This window comes from Maniola jurtina, chromosome 9, assembly GCF_905333055.1.
Source record: "Maniola jurtina chromosome 9, ilManJurt1.1, whole genome shotgun sequence".
NCBI lineage: Eukaryota > Metazoa > Arthropoda > Insecta > Lepidoptera > Nymphalidae > Maniola > Maniola jurtina.
Genome location: NC_060037.1, coordinates 11,034,746 through 11,048,803, shown reverse-complemented (window position 1 = coordinate 11,048,803; position 14,058 = coordinate 11,034,746). Strand labels below are relative to the sequence as shown.

The window sequence follows — 14,058 nt, the reverse complement described above, 5'->3', positions numbered from 1 at the left end:
ATATTGCTATTGGCAGCTTTGTAAAGTGTCATACCTTTTTTACGTTTCAGAATTTAGAACGTTGGCTCTGTTATTTTATGAAAAGGATTATATTATTTTATAAAAAGTTGGTCTTATGTATCGATTGAGCAAAAGAAAGAAAACAGCATTGAAACTTTAAAAAGATAAACATACAGCTTTTAATGTAAATTTTATTAGAAAAAAACTGGTGAAATGCGTGTCAGAACTCAGAACACGTTGTAACTTAAAGGTTCCGTAGCCATGCTAGTCATTGAAATCTCTGACGGTTATTGTTTCCTAAATGGTAGTTTGATAACCTAGTAATGATTTTAAGATACCTATTTAACGAGGTATCACTCGAGAGAGTAAGGCAAATATTTTTTGACTCTTACACCCGTATTCACAAACGTTACTATGAGGTCTCATAGTGCGCTCGAACGCACAATGTCCGTTCCACCAATCAGATGACTGTATCACGTCAATTTACAATGATCTGATTGGTGGAACCTACACTATGCGTTCGAGCTTACTGTGAGACCTCATAATAACGTTTGTGAATACGGCCGTTCTGTGTTCAGATCCGGATATTTTTCAATTTTAATAAGTATGCTTCTGTATAGCTGGTAACAAGTTTCTGTAACTGTAAATTTTAATTTTACAGCTCTTATATTATATTTTAAGATCGATACACAGAAATACGGACAAACGGACATACAGATATCCCGACACGCGAACGGACACGATGTTTCCACGTTGTAACATCTTTTAAGTAGGAGGTTTTTAATGGAGAAACAAGTGTAAATTAAAAATTCATAACACCCCCGACAAGTGAAGGTTACAGTAACTAGAAAAGAGCTGATAACTTTCAAACGGCTGAACCGATTTTTCTTGGATTATAGCTAAGAACACTTTCGATCAAGTCACCTTTCAAACAAAAAAAAACTAAATTGAAATCGGTTCATTCGTTTAGGAGTTACGATGCCACAGACAGATACACAGATACACACGTCAAACTTATAATACCCCTCTTTTTGGGTCGGGGGTTAAAAAGTTAAAAATACTTTTTAATAAAAAAGACTCGACTTTTACACAATTAAATCCATTATCTTTAGTTTAGTTTCAGTTACAGCCACACTGACCGCTGCACTGCTAAAACAACCCCCTGTATAATTAAATTGTTCAAATTGCTACATCTGTACTGTGTCTGTTCAATTTGGACAAATTGGTCCAGTTGTTTTCAAGAAACACAGACCAGAGCGAGTGAACTAACAGAGTTGTCGACGAGATACTGCACTTTAATTTGCATTTTATTGAAGCCACTCTTAGCTTTATTTTTCTGAAATTATTCTTCGTTTGCATTAATTTATTCATAGTTTTATAGTAGACTAGCTGACGCCCGCGACTTCGTCCGCGTGGATTTAGGTTTTTCGAAATTCCGTGGGAACTCTGTGGTTTTCCGGGATAAAAAGTAGCCTATGTGCTAATCCAGGATATTATCTATCTCCATTCCGAATTTCAGCCAAATCCGTCCAGTAGTTTTTGCGTGAAGGAGTAACAAACATACACACACACACACACACACACATACAAACTTTCGCCTTTATAATATTAGTGTGATTCCAAAATTGATTAGGAACAAAACTTATTTATTTACTCTTTGAAAGTTTGAAAATATTACTTACGCGTTGGTATTAAAGTTTAATTTAACATAACCAAATAAAATGTACTACCTGATGCCTGCAACTTCGTTCACGTGGATATACCTAGGTTTTATAAAAATCCCGTAGTAACCCTTTTAATTTCCGGGATAAAAAGTAGCCTACTTTTTTGATACAGGGTATAATCTATCTTCATTTCGAATTTTAGCTAAATCTGTTTAATAGTTTTTGCGTGAAAGAGTAACAAACATATACATATAAACATAAACACATATAAACAGTCGCCTTTATAATATTATAGTGTGAAGTGTGATAAAGATAACTTACCCCAACATAACGAGTCTGAAGCAATTTTTCGGGGGCGGGGCAGACTCTTCACAGCCTTGGGGCAAGGGCAACGACGCGCTGGGGCCTGGCGACTCTGACCCCGAGTCCTCCGCGACCTCCGCCCCAGCACCTCGTCGACATAACCACGAAGATCCACATTTGTCCCTCGCATCTTCTATGGGAGGGGCAAACTGGCACCTTCTAGGTGACCTTTGTTTCCCCGCTGGCGACAGCGATGACTTTAAAGGGGACGATGGGACCCTCACAGGACTCGACGAGGCCCTCACCGGCGAGGGGGACGCTTTCACAGGCGACGATTGGAGAGAAAGGCCCCCCTTGTCTGTCCCGTTCAACATTTTATATCAACACTTGGCACATGCTACTGTCAACACACAACACTGTTAAAAGTCAAACATACAGTATGCAAATTAAACGCACTGTAAAACTGTACAGTTTTTGGCCGTTACACACTACACTCAATTTGATTATGATATTCATGATGATATTTTACTTTTCTTACTTTGTTTCTTCAATAATAACATTGTTAATTAAAAAGAAATAAAATCCGTGAATAGCTGCATATTTGTCTATACATATATATTTGTGTCTGTACATTTGTTACTTTTCACGGCTCAGTTGTGTACGTAGGTACAATAATAGATGGTTGCACGTAATTATACACATATACGACTGTGTGTCAAGCCAAGTTCGATAATAATCCCTCACGATCTGATACGAACTTGGCTCTGTTTTCACATGTTTTTGGTAGGATTGATATCTTTTGGAAACGGGCGTGAATTTCAGTTAGGGCGCTACCATCATAGGATCAGCCCAAACAGACGGACAGGTTAGATCAGTCTTTTTGATAATTCAAACTCAGCTTTATCTAGGTATTATGACATACTATTGAAATTATTGGTATATTGAAAACACGCTTGAGCTTGCCACCACCGCTATGCGAAAGTAAATAAAGCTTAGTTTGAGTTGTTATTAGACACCGCGTCTTCGCTCTACAGGTGTGCGTTGCGTCTTAGACTGCATAATCACTTACTACCAGGTGAGATACTTACTACTTTTAATTAAAGCAAAAATCTTAGTTAAATTAGGGATTCAACAATTCCTCGCCAAGTCACGCGAACACGATTATCGCCAAGAAAACTAGTTACTCAGTTTAAATAAATTCCAACTTACACCCGTGCTTATTTAACTAAATTACTCTTAAACCCTCGTATAAGCCCAGCGGTAATGTGTAGTTTAGCCTTCCAATGTAGCTTGAATAAATATAATTTCTAGATTCAGTCCGTTCTATAGCTACATACATAGTGAATACTCGTAACAGTGAGTTGATATTTATGGACTTATGGAGGAGCAAACCTTCAGACATTGAAAAAGCTTAGTGAATAGTTTAGCTTAGTGAAGTTTCTTCATGATTAATCAGACGTAAGCCTAGACCCAAAAGATTTTTTAAGTAAAGTTATATCCTTTAGATCATCTCAACCAATCGTCGGCCCACTACTGAGAACGGGTTTCTAATGAAAAGGGTTCAAGGACCCAAATCTGCTATGCCGGCCAAGTGCCGGATTGGCAGACTTCACACACCTTTGAAAACGTTATGGAGAAGTCTCAGGCACGCTGGTTTCCTTACAGCTAGAGTGCATACCCGTGATCAAACCGGCGATATTGTAAACAAACAGTTCCATTGCCAATTTACTGGAAACAACAAGTAAAGCGTGAAACGTGTGACGCGTCCGTAAACCGTGCTGATAGCCGCGACTGATAGGTGAGAACAGGTCATCTTGCGAGAATCTCTCGGACATCCGCGGACGTGCGTCTGAGTCATCGCGTCCGTTACTTACATCCTACAGTTTGTACACTTCACTGTGTTGTAATATCCAGATACCTCACGGCTTCAGCTTGTAATTTGTTTCCGTCTTTATGCACGACATTTAAAGCTCTAGTAAAATATCATCTCACTGACTTACGCCTAATACATAAATGAAAATGCTCAAGCTTTAGCCACATAATTACTGACACTACAGTACCGAATTGCTTCTTGGGAATTGGATTTTGGAAATTACCCGTTTTGATGGTAATTCCATAGACAAAATGGGCTTTCAATGGCACATTACAGCATTTCATATTATCCCCGAAGGTGAAACAATCTTCGAGACCCTTAATTTGCATACGAATGTAAACCATTATGGCCGGTCGTCACTTGAAAGCTCGTGAACACACAGGAAAGGCGTGAAACACCCATGCATTGCTGTTTCGCGATAGAGTACCTACTTAATAATACGTTCAGGTATAAAGGATCACTCCGTAAAGACGTGCATGCTTGCGTGCTTGTTTTGTTACGACGCAACAAAGCGAAATTCAGCTCGTGCAACGATGCGGCCTAAAAATCTCTCTTTCCATCTCGTGCACTTACATCTTATATCTCTCTCCGTCTCTCTCTTTCATAGGAGATACCTGAGAGTTATCAGCATATAAATATCATACTTTTATGTGCCATTTCAATGCATCATTCTAATAAAAAGCTTTCAAAAATAAAGCTTTAATATTTTGAGTTTGAAGTTTATTATTAAAAGTCGGAACCCTCACAATCAGTGCAAATTACGAATTTAAATAAGCCTGAATTGCATTCTCGAATCAAATAGGAAATTATATTAAGCGTAAAATTGCAATTTAAAATACGCTCTTTAGTACGGCGCGGAAATAATATTATTTTCAATTTAATTCTTTTCGCCATACGTTACACAGAAGTCATGAATTATAATTTTCAATTTACTTTTTAAAACATTCGCAATTTTTTTATTTACTCTGATACGTATTAACCAGTCAAATTCAATTAAAATTTTGTAGTCATTTTCTAGGAACGATTACAAACCTTTTTGTGTCTGTAGTTTTTCCATAGATATGTAGTTTTCAGATTCCTGTAAAAATATGTAGTTTTGAAGTTACACGGGTTCAAAGATTTACAAATTAATTACTGGAATTTCAACTTTTAGGTTACTAGGGGCCCGATGACGGCTCCATGACTTTTTTAAGGTAAGGAGAAGTCAAAAATGCAAGATTTGGACCTCGAAAGATGGGCTCTCATTCAGTTACTGACTTGAGTCAATGTTCCAACTGATATGTAATGTCGCAACTAACGCACCAATCAAAAGATGATATCTAAGTTTATATACCTGCCGAACGTATACATGACGGGCGATGAAGTACAGAATTAATTAACTAACTGAAGAACTAATTAGGGCGTATCAAAGTTCGGTTAGAATATCGAATCTAGTCAAATAATAATATTTGACTAGATTCGATAGCGAATATCGAAGCTCGATGCAATGCTCAGTAGTAGGCCGGCGCCGGCGGTGGGTTGAGATTACGATAACTATGATTATTAATGATAGTAGATACCAACGTACCAAAATTCAATTAGGACAGGACATTATTATTCTGATTGCTTCGATAGCATGTTTTCCATTGTGTTTAGCCTGCAAACCGCAGCGCCGAAGGTAAACGTTTCACGAGGTAATTTATTAACGCTCCGATTAACCCAATTGTTGTCGGGCGCTGATGGAGAAACGGGACAGATAAACAGAATCGAACAATATAACATAAATAATAAGCCTTTACATCTGCTATACCTACAGTTTGTGTGACAAACAGCATAAATCACAATATGTGTGTATGTGTGTGTCTATGTATGTTACTCCTTCACGCAAAAACTGCTAGACGGATTTGGCTGAAAGGAATGGAGATAGATTATATCCTGGATTAGCACATAGGCTATTTTTTATCCCGGAAAATCAAAGAGTTCCCACGGGATATCGAAAAACCTAAATCCACGCGGGTGAAGTAGCTGGAAATAGCTGGAGGGGCGCGTGCTCTAGTTGTGACAACACATATTATATCAATGGATTATCCAAGTTTTTTTTGAAGTAAAAACTTTGAGCAATTTTGGAATGGATGAAAACTTCAAAGTTGCATGAGCGACATGCTAATTTTGTCAGCGAAAACCGGATCGTCTACTAGAAGCCTAACTTTGGTTAATAGTAAAACTACGATGTCTACGAATATCTAATTTTAACTCAACTTCAAGATTTAGGTCTAGAAGAACTAAATATATTGAGGTAGGTAGGTGATTTAGGTTATTTCCAAGAGTTTTCAACTAATTTGAATTCTCCGGTGTTAAGGTTAAGACAGAGCGTCTGGTTGAATACCGCTCAATTGATATTATAATCGGTTTTCGATAAGTTGTGGAAAATAGTCTTCGGAAAATAGTCTAACTTAGTATGACAAACAAAGTTGGGAAACCCTGAAGTTTATACAGCGGTGAGAGAAAATTTCAAGAGAGGTAGTGCTTCGAGTACCCATTATCGACAAGATCTATTATTGGTTTTTATTTATAACTCGAGTATATTGTACGAGTTAGTTACTAAAATTATGAACTAAGATGAGTTTTGTGGTTTTTATAACTGTTACTGGCTGATGCCCGCGACTTCGTTCGCGTGGATTTAGGTTTTTTAAAAATCCCGTGGGAACTCCTTGATTTTCCGGGATAAAAAGTAGCCTATGTGCTAATCCAGGGTATAATCTCACTCCATTTTAAATTTCTGCCCAATCCGTCCAGTAGTTTTTGCGTGAAGGAGTAACAAAAATACACACTTACACACATACACACAAACTTTCGCCTTTATAATATTAGTGTAATAAACTTGATGATTTTTAAACAACGTGGCTTTATATGCTGGAGAGTGGAGTCCTATCCTGAACCATACCTCCATAATTATACCTACTGAATTTACATATTTCCAAATACTAATACATACCTAATTCTAAATACTACAGTACTATACCGACCCACGATTCAATAGAAACTCCTTCAAATTTTTTTTGCTTTTTTTCTGTCACTATTAAATTTGTAAAGTTAGTTTTTCATTTTCCCCATTTCTGTGTCTAAATATACCAACAATTACTAATATTCCCCTTTCACTAAAACTAAGCGTACCTAATCCTTGTGTTACTATTAATAACGATGATGTATCGCCCTATACCAACTTCAAACCATTCACTTTAATAACTAGACACTAGACGTGATGAGGGTCTAGCGAGAGCGATCTTATCAAGATGGCGAGAGCTATAGAACTGAAATTCATAAAATGTTTTTTATTTATGATTCGTCACGCGCTCTTTGGTAAACAGGTGACACCTTATTAAGGCAGACAGTAGACACTAATAAACAGAACCAGAAAATATTTTTAGGGTTCCGTACCTCAAAAAGAAAAAAGAAATCCAAGGATCACTTTGTTGTCTGTCTGTCTGTCTGTATGCCCGTCTGTCTGTCTTGTATGTGAAAAAAATCTATAGGGTACTTCCCGTTGACTTAGAATCATGAAAGACAAGTAGGTAGGTCTTATAGCACAATTAAATAGAAAAATCAGAAAACCGTGAATTTATCACATCACAAAAAAAATATTAAAATGTGTTCATGAACACAATTAGTACATGTTAGTGTGAAATAATTAGTATTTTCAACTTTCAATGTGATATTACTTTACCAAGTGGAGTATTATGTGAAAGGGCTTTACCTGTACATTCTAAAACAGTTTTTTATTTATTTTTAGGCATAATAGTTTTTGATCTATGATAAATGTCGAAAAAATACGACTGTAGTACGGAACCCTCGTTGCACGAGTCTGACTCACACTTGGCGATTATTTATTTCAGTATTAGATTACAGGTACATCTACTCTACGGCATAAGTAGATACCTAGGTTAGGTATACAGATTTTTACTAATTACTATTTACTACCTAATATTAAAATTGCGAAAGTGTGTTTCTTTTTCCTTCAATCACGCTGCAAGGGAGCAACGGCTTGACCTGATTTTTCGTACGAATGTACAAGTACATTTTTATGCAAAAAAACAGAGGATTCATACTTCAAACGGGATTTAAAATACACGTGGATCCAGGCAAAAGCTAGTTTTTTCGGAAAGGTTTTAGAAAAAATAAAAAGCATTTTTGCAATTTCTATAAATAAGTGTCTCCTCAAAAAGGAGAAACAATATCTTGATTTTAGATGAAGATCTTTTACAGGCAAATAAATAAAATCTTTGAGGCAGCTAGAAGCTGGGCTTGTGTAATCAGAGCCTCTGGAGCGTTCCCTCAGATATTTTCTCACACAATGCTTGATTAAAAGAAAACAAAATCGAAGTTATTGTCGAAATGGAGACCCGATTGATGGCATCGCTTTGAGAAAATAATTTTGATATTGATGACAAAAATTCTTGCCAAATGCTATAGATATACCAGGGTCGATTTTGTAATCGTTACATAGGTACCTGTTATAACTGAGGAGTGATGTCAATTTTTAACCCCCGACCCAAAAAGAGGGGTGTTATAAGTTTGACGTGTGTGTTTCTGTCTGTGGCATCGTAGCTCCTAAACTAATGAACCGATTTTTATTTAGTTTTTTTTGTTTGAAACGTCGCTTGATCGAGAGTGTTCGGTTCGGTCGGTTCAGCCGTTTGAAAGTTATCAGCTCTTTTCTAGTTACTGTAACCTTCACTTGTCGGGGGTGTTATAAATTTTTAATTTACACTAATGTTGTCAATTGATAATTTGTTAACTGTCTTACAAAAAGTTTCTTAAAAAAACCTCTAACTGTATGGGCCAATAACTAATTTTTTCAATTAGCAAAATTTTATCTTATTAAATATGTTTCTTAAATTCAATTTCAAATGAGAAGCTCGTAAGAAATAAATATAAAATAGAAATCGCAAAGCAGATTTCTATTTTTAACCCCTGACCCAAAAAGAGGGGTATTATTAAAGTTTGACGTGTGTATCTGTGTATCTGTCTGTGGCATCGTAACTCCTAAACGAATAGACCGATTTTAATTTAGTTTTTTTTGTTTGAAAAGTGGCTAGATCGAGAGTGTTCTTAGCTATAATCGAATAAAATCGGTTCAGCCGTTTGAAAGTTATCAGTTCTTTTCTAGTTTTCTTATAGAGGGTTTTGTGTCGAGGGTTGCGCTCACCCGCAGCGGGCAAGCGCGGTGCTGTGCGGGTGTGCAGGGCATCCCCACCCCGGTTGCCATCTTAACCTGTCGCGCATGATAGGAATTATCATTGTAAATTGTACATTTGAAAAGAGCAACCGCCGAGTTTCTTGCTGGTTCTTCTCGGTAGGAACAGCATTCCGAACCAGTGGTAGATTATTTTGACGATTCAAAAGCACTTGTAAAAGTTTCATTGAATAAAAATAATTTGAATTTGAATTGAACATTTCGCGGGATAGCCTGCTCTGGTACCTAATATGAAAAGTTTCAGATATAGTGCTACTGTTATAAAATACTTGGAACTAACTTGGAATAGTTAGTGAACTTGCCTCGCTTAGAATACAAGCTCTAAATTGCGACTCTCATAAGAGAAGCTATTGGAGTAACGTTGAAGACCGGACCGGAGTGAACAAAGCGAGTCAACGGTGTTACACGTAAACCACAAAATGTAAATTAGTTTCTAACTCTAAAGGACTTCGACTACAATCTACTGCCTTACGTTGCTCAGTAGTTAGAAATTATTATACGTAATAATGATATGAGTATAACTCAAAATTTAAAAAACCCCCGACACAAAAACCTCTATAAGAAAACTAGAAAAGAGCTGATAACTTTCAAGCGGCTGAGCCGATTTTCTTCAATTATAGCTAAAAACACTCTCGATCAAGCCACCTTTCAAACAAAAATAAAACTAAATTAAAATCAGTTCATTCGTTTAGGAGCTACGATGCCACAGACAGATACACAGACACAGATACACACGTCAAACTTATAACACCCCTCTTTTTGGGTCGGGGGTTAAAAAGATAGCATTTTAAAAATCTTTGGTTGACAGCGTTCACAGGGTCCTTAAAGGAAATCGGTCAAGTACGAGTCGGACTCGCACACGAAGGGCTCCGTACGGAAAAAAAAGTAAAAAAAGAGTGTTCTCACTCTTTTTTCTTCACAAAAGAACACTCTTTTTTTCATTATTTGTTATAGCGGCAATGGAATTAGAGTATCTGCCTGTCTGTCAGAGAGCTATATAGAGAGCGATATAGCCCTCTGATAAACAAACAGACAGACAGACAGACATACAGACGGACGGACAACGGTGGCTTAGTACTTACATTGAATTTTTTTTAATTGTTGTTACAGTGGCAAAAGAAATACACTACCCTATGAAAATTCTACCTAAACCCTACCTATTACGGTTCACGAAATACAGCCTGTTGACATAGAGACGAACGGACGGACGGACGGATTCTACCTATTAAACTTGTTACGCACGGTCGAGTAGATGCCCGGCAACTCAACCCAAACAACAATAACCCAATACCCAGCGGGTTGGAGGTCGTCCCACACTGCGTTTGCTGATACGCGGTCTCCACTTTAGAACACGTCTGCCCCAGCAGCCGTCAGGTAGCTGAAAGTGGGTGGATGAGGAAGGCGGAAGATCATGTGTGGTGGCGCGCTCTTGGGAAGGCCTATGTCCAGCAGCGGACGCAAACAGGCTGATAGATTGAACCGTTTACAGAATCACATTCATCATTCACAGATTGAAGTTACAGATTCTAACAGTCGCCGTCGACCGAGTTGCCGAACGACTAGTGGACCTTGCGTAACGGTCTTACGGTTCACGAGAAACCCGCCCGCTGACAGACAGTTCGATGGACGGACGGACTGACGGATGGACTACGTTTGACTTAGTGAAAGGGTCCCGTTGACACTCTCCGCTACGGAACCCTGAAAACGAACAATATGTTTTTGTACCTCGTTACTTAAAATGGCTTCAAAAGTCCATTGTTCGGAATAACAAACTATACATTGCCGTTTCCCGAAGAGCCAGTATCGAAAACCGATTATAACAACGATCGGGCGACTTCCAGCGAGGCGATATTTAGGTACACAGGTAAACCCCGAAACTACAATATTCAAATTAGTTTGGAACTTTCATAATGACTTCGGTAAACGAGTAAAATAAGTACAAAATGTTGTTCAAGAAACTTTGTTTTAACATGGTTTTAACCATTAACCTATGTAAAGCTTAAGCCACAATTATCTAGTTTGTTTTATTAATAAATAATCAGGTGTAACCAAACAAATACCTAGTTTGGTTACTCCTGACCTGACCCATCCGCTTTAGATTAGGTAAGCTAGCTCTGTGTATAAGAGCAATTACGCATTCAGCCGATCTGAGTCTGTGACAGGTATAAATTAAAAATTTATAACACCCCCGACAAGTGAAGGTTACAGTTACTAGAAAAGATCTGATAGCTCAAACGGCTGAACCTATTTTCTTGGATTATAGCTAAGAACACTCTCGATCAAGCCACCTTTCCAACAAAAAAAAACTAAATTAAAATCGGTTCATTCGTTTAGGAGCTACGATGCCACAGACAGATACACAGATACACACGTCAAACGTGTAATACCCCTCTTTTTGGGTCGGGGGTTAAAAACTCGGACTGAACGCGGATATTACTAACGCCACAGACGCACTAATCTGAATCTAAGCTAATCAGTAGAAATCTTTGACACATCTACGTCATACGTCCGATTTGAATCCGAGGCACATCCAAGATATTCTCACGGATGACGGAGAGAACTCGGATGACGGAAGTCGGAGCCAGTGCGTACGATACTTCGGAACGTATTATCTCGGATTCAGATCGGATGCAGTGCGTAATCATGTAGGTATGTCGTCCTAAGAAAGCTGTGTGTCACAATCCCCAATTTTTGTGCCCACCGCGTGAGTCAGTGCCAAGCATCGCTTGCATAAAGGTTGAATATGACACATGTCGTCTGAGTGGTCCCCATAAAGAAGCCCATATCGTGACTATGAATTCCAGTATTACCTAATATACTAGCCTCTAAATCGGCAGTATGTACGGGTTTTCATTCATATTTTATTTTTTAACTCCCGATCCAAAAAGAGGGTTGTTATAAGTTTGACGTGTGTATCTGTGTATCTGTCTGTGGCATCATAGATCCTAAACTAATGAACTGATTTTAATTTAGTTTTTTTTGTTTGGAAGGTGGCTTGATCGAGAGTGTTCTTAGCTATAATCCAAGAAAATCGGTTCAGCCGTTTGAAAGTTATCAGCTCTTTTCTAGTTACTGTAACCTTCACTTGTCGGGGGTGTTATAAATTTTTAATTTACACTTGTTAGTTTAAGTAAATAGTTACCTTGTTGAAATTCCCAAGTTTATTTCTGACTTTCCAAGAAAAAACCCCAAAAGTACCTACTGAGGCTGACAAACCGTGCAAAAGGAAGCGTAGATTTCCGAATCCTGACCGAAAAGGATCTCATACCTTTTTACGTTACACGGAACGATGCTTCCGTAGTTAGGTCTCGAAGGGAATGAAATATTTTGTGCTATAATACCCAGGGATATTTGGTATCACGTATTTAGAGAGTCGTATTTCTTGGAAAATATTTTCTCTATCCGAAGTTTTGCGATGGATCCATGAAGTAACTACAATATGTACTTGTATAGTTAGGCATTCCGAATACAAGGCACTAGCTGATGCCCGCGACTTCTTACGTGTGGATTTAGGTATTAAAAATCCTGTTGGAATCGTTTGATTTTCCGGGATAAAAAGTAGCCTATGTCACTCTCCAGGTCTTTAACTATACCTACTTATGCAAAAAATCACGTTGATCTAATTGCTCCGTTGCGACGTGATTGGAGGACAAACCAATAAGCCAACAAACCTAACACAAACACATTTTCGCATTTATAATATGTGTAATTAGTACACTCTCCAATTTGGTACTCCATTATGATGGGAATTTATCTAATATAACTAAATAAATGAATCAATAAAACTTCATTATCTTAACAAAACAGAACTGTGTTTACAAACTTTGGTGTGAGGCCCTGCCTCCTGATGAAGTAAAAATTGTGTTTCAGGAGGCAGTGTCTTCCCATACTATAATGTATCAGCATAATGTAACCACATATAATTTAATTTAAAAAAAAATCTCTGTTGATTAAGGGTTTCTCGGAAGAAAATGCATTAGCGGTACACTGTTACTACTTTGTAGAGCGTATTAGAATTAAAGTGATCGCAAAATCTATTAAAAACGACTTGTAGGCGCACTTGCCTCTCTTCACCTTGAGCTAATCTTATCAAAGGAAGCTAAGAGAGCCTCGAAGGAAATTAATTTTGCATCATATACTAGAATATGACCAGGCTTTCGACAGGACTGTCTTGCTGTCAAGCTTGAAAATATCTTTCTAAAATCTGTAGGGTGAGTACGACTTTGAAAACTTGTTAATTTTGATGAAACTTCGATAATTCCTTTTCGTAGTAAACGAAGGAATCTTTCTAATTTTGTTCGGTCCGTCTTAGATCCGTCCGTTCCTAATAATTCACAGTCATTTTATTCTGAAGTAATACAGCATAAAACTGTTTTTAATTTGAAAAGGTTATGTCGACGAATAATTTGGTAAAGATTTTCGGTGATGAAAGACGTAACACCTCAACTGATAACAGTAAATCACTGGCGATCAGTGCACTGAGAATGAACAAAACGAACTTTTTTAATCATTATTACCTACACATAAAACTCAGTTTTGTTTTGAATAGAGATGTTTTGAATTACATAATTACTTGCGAATTAGAAGTAATTTAGTATACTGGATTCATTCAGCAGTTATAAAGCTCTGGCAGACAGACAGACGGACAAAATTCACCCAAGTTGACTAGTATATCGCAATGTATTTCAATTCCAATTTGTAACGCACTTTTAAATTCCATTAGCTTTTTATAGTGACTAAAACACCTACATTGCCAAGTGTCCTGCTTTAAACCGGGTAAACATGGTCAGCTCAATCCATATCACATCATAGGCAGTGCTATATCTCGTGAACAAGTTTATGTACTCACTAGCTGATGCCCGCAGCTTCGCCCGAATGGATTGGTCAGATTCCCTGCAGCATCAGGATTGAGGAGTTGGACTCCAAATTTTTTATGAAATAATGTTGCAAAGTTCCTCTATCGATTAAAAAAGAAATGACGCAAA

The 14,058-nt window shown here is 37.6% G+C and overlaps 1 protein-coding gene across 2 annotated transcripts in view; it reads right to left on the bottom strand.

Moving 5' to 3' along the window:
- Positions 1-14,058, bottom strand: part of LOC123868091 (GTP-binding protein Rhes) — a 50,699-nt gene that overhangs the window by 23,867 nt on the left and 12,774 nt on the right. The window contains exon 2 of one of the 2 annotated variants that reach the window (XM_045910450.1): positions 1,986-2,512. In XM_045910450.1, the coding sequence (XP_045766406.1) occupies positions 1,986-2,341 (356 nt within the window). In that variant the 5' untranslated portion in view covers positions 2,342-2,512. The remainder of the gene's footprint in view (positions 1-1,985; positions 2,513-14,058) is intronic. The other variant, XM_045910451.1, reaches the window with a different exon arrangement.